This window comes from Eurytemora carolleeae, unplaced genomic scaffold (genome assembly GCF_000591075.1).
Source record: "Eurytemora carolleeae unplaced genomic scaffold, Eaff_2.0 scaffold75, whole genome shotgun sequence".
Classification (NCBI taxonomy): Eukaryota; Metazoa; Arthropoda; class Copepoda; order Calanoida; family Temoridae; genus Eurytemora; species Eurytemora carolleeae.
The window spans coordinates 13,082-15,034 of record NW_019396178.1 but is presented as its reverse complement, the minus strand read 5'-3'; the positions used below and the strand labels follow the sequence as shown (position 1 = coordinate 15,034).

The 1,953-nt window shown below is 28.8% G+C and overlaps 1 protein-coding gene across 1 annotated transcript in view; it reads right to left on the bottom strand.

Moving 5' to 3' along the window:
* LOC111697329 (tropomyosin) overlaps positions 1-1,953 on the bottom strand; it is a 6,462-nt gene that overhangs the window by 2,538 nt on the left and 1,971 nt on the right. Inside the window, exons 2-3 of the mRNA XM_023467283.1 lie at positions 1,500-1,580; positions 344-380 (exon numbers count right to left, since the gene is read on the bottom strand). Of these exons, the coding sequence (XP_023323051.1) occupies positions 344-380; positions 1,500-1,561 (99 nt within the window). The 5' untranslated portion in view covers positions 1,562-1,580. The remainder of the gene's footprint in view (positions 1-343; positions 381-1,499; positions 1,581-1,953) is intronic.

Genomic DNA, 1,953 nt, shown 5'->3' with positions numbered 1-1,953 from the left:
CTATTTTTTTGCCCATTTAAACTATTTTTTTGTTCATTTGAACTATTTTTTTGCTCATTTGAACTATTTTTTTGTCTATTTGAACTATTCTTTTTTTCATTTGAACTATTTTTATGTTCATTTGAACTATTTTTGGTTTATTTCATTAATAATATTTTAATAGTTCAAATGAAAATAGTTCTAATGAACTAAAAAATAGTTCAAATGAGTAATATATTTACTCGTTTGAACTATTGTTCATTTCAACTACTCACGTGGTCCCACGTGCAGTAGTTGAAATGAACAATAGTTCAAATGAGCCATAGTTCAAACGGCAGTAGTTCAAATGAAATAGCACCCTAACCTTTGCGACTCTTGCTGCCTCCTCGCACCCATCGCACCTAAAAAAATGTGTGGAATAATATATTTTGGCTAAGATCACAATAGGGCTACAGCCTAACCATTTCTGGTTGTTTTGATTGACTGGCCCTTAGTTTATACTAACGTTTATTTTTTGAAATTAACAAATAACTAATAGATACATAACACAGAACACAAAGTAATTTAAAAATAAAACAAAAAGAATGAAGGAATCACAGCGATCACTTATAAAACCTTTTTTTTCTATCAAGAATGAATGCATATTGAGATATCTATGTTTTTATCTTTGAAATTTGATTATTTACAGTTATGAAAATGTTGTTCTTTTAACCTAGCTGTTTTTACTATAGGAAGTGTGTACTGAATATATTCAAAGAGATATCAGTTATAACCGTTCGTTAAAAAATAAAAAATCTTTATCTACATTTTCTTCATTTTCTACTTTTTTTGAATTTTTTACTTTTTTACTTTTTTACTTTTTTCTACATTTTCTACTTTTTTTGCATTTTCTATAGTTAAACCCTAAATACATCGAAAGAATTTATGAAATGTCGTCTTGACAATTATTTAATGGATTTTCTATTTTACGTAAATCTCAGTAATTGCGAAAATAAATAAATAGCCATGAATATGCGGGAACAGTTTTATAGAGGTCCATATAATCATTTAATTTAAAAAACTAAATATCTTCAACATTCCATTATCAGAAAGTGAGGAATACGACATTTGATAAATTCTTTCGATGCATTTCATATTTAGGGTTTAACTGTACATTTTCTACATTCTTTTTTGCGTTTTCTACATTTTCTACATTTTCCACTTTTTCTAAATTGCGAATTTTCTTATTACAATTTTGCGAATTTTCTATGATTCTTAGATTCAATCTTTAAAAAATTTTAGATTTCGATAGAAATAATTTATATATACATTTTTGCTTTTCTGAACTTTTGACTTTGAAAGAAAAAAAATTCGCGGGTTTTCATTTGGGCCATTGGAGTACCAAAAAAAATTACAAATTTTCAAAATATATTGAAAAATCACCATGCAGGATAGTTGCACAAAAAAAGGTACAATTTTGCATCAGGCGCGACAAATCACACTTTTTTTGGCTCACCCTGTCCATTCATTACATTTTCTACCTGTCCATAGCATTATCCTTCTCCACCTTCATAGCCTGCATCTTCTTCTTGATGGCATCCATATTGCACCTCTAGGTCTTCCTAAATAGGAGAATTTAAATGTTTTACCTGAAATCTAAACACACTAAATTAACTAAATTTCAGAGCACAATAATAGCACAATTTTATAATTTTTATTTGGATGCCAACCTAAATATTCATAATTGAGTAGCATTAGCGACAATTTTTATCCATTTGTTCATACGGGGACTATAATGCGAAAAAAAAAGATAACATTGTCCGATTTAAAACGGTACCTCCCAAATAACTGATCTGAATCTGATCAAAAAAGAGGATTTTCGTTTTTCTGACTCGAAAACTGTTTAGTGTTTAATTCCGATAACTTATTATTATTGACTTCTGTGATCTAACGAGAACTGGTGTCACACACTCTCCACCATGCAATCAACTTTAG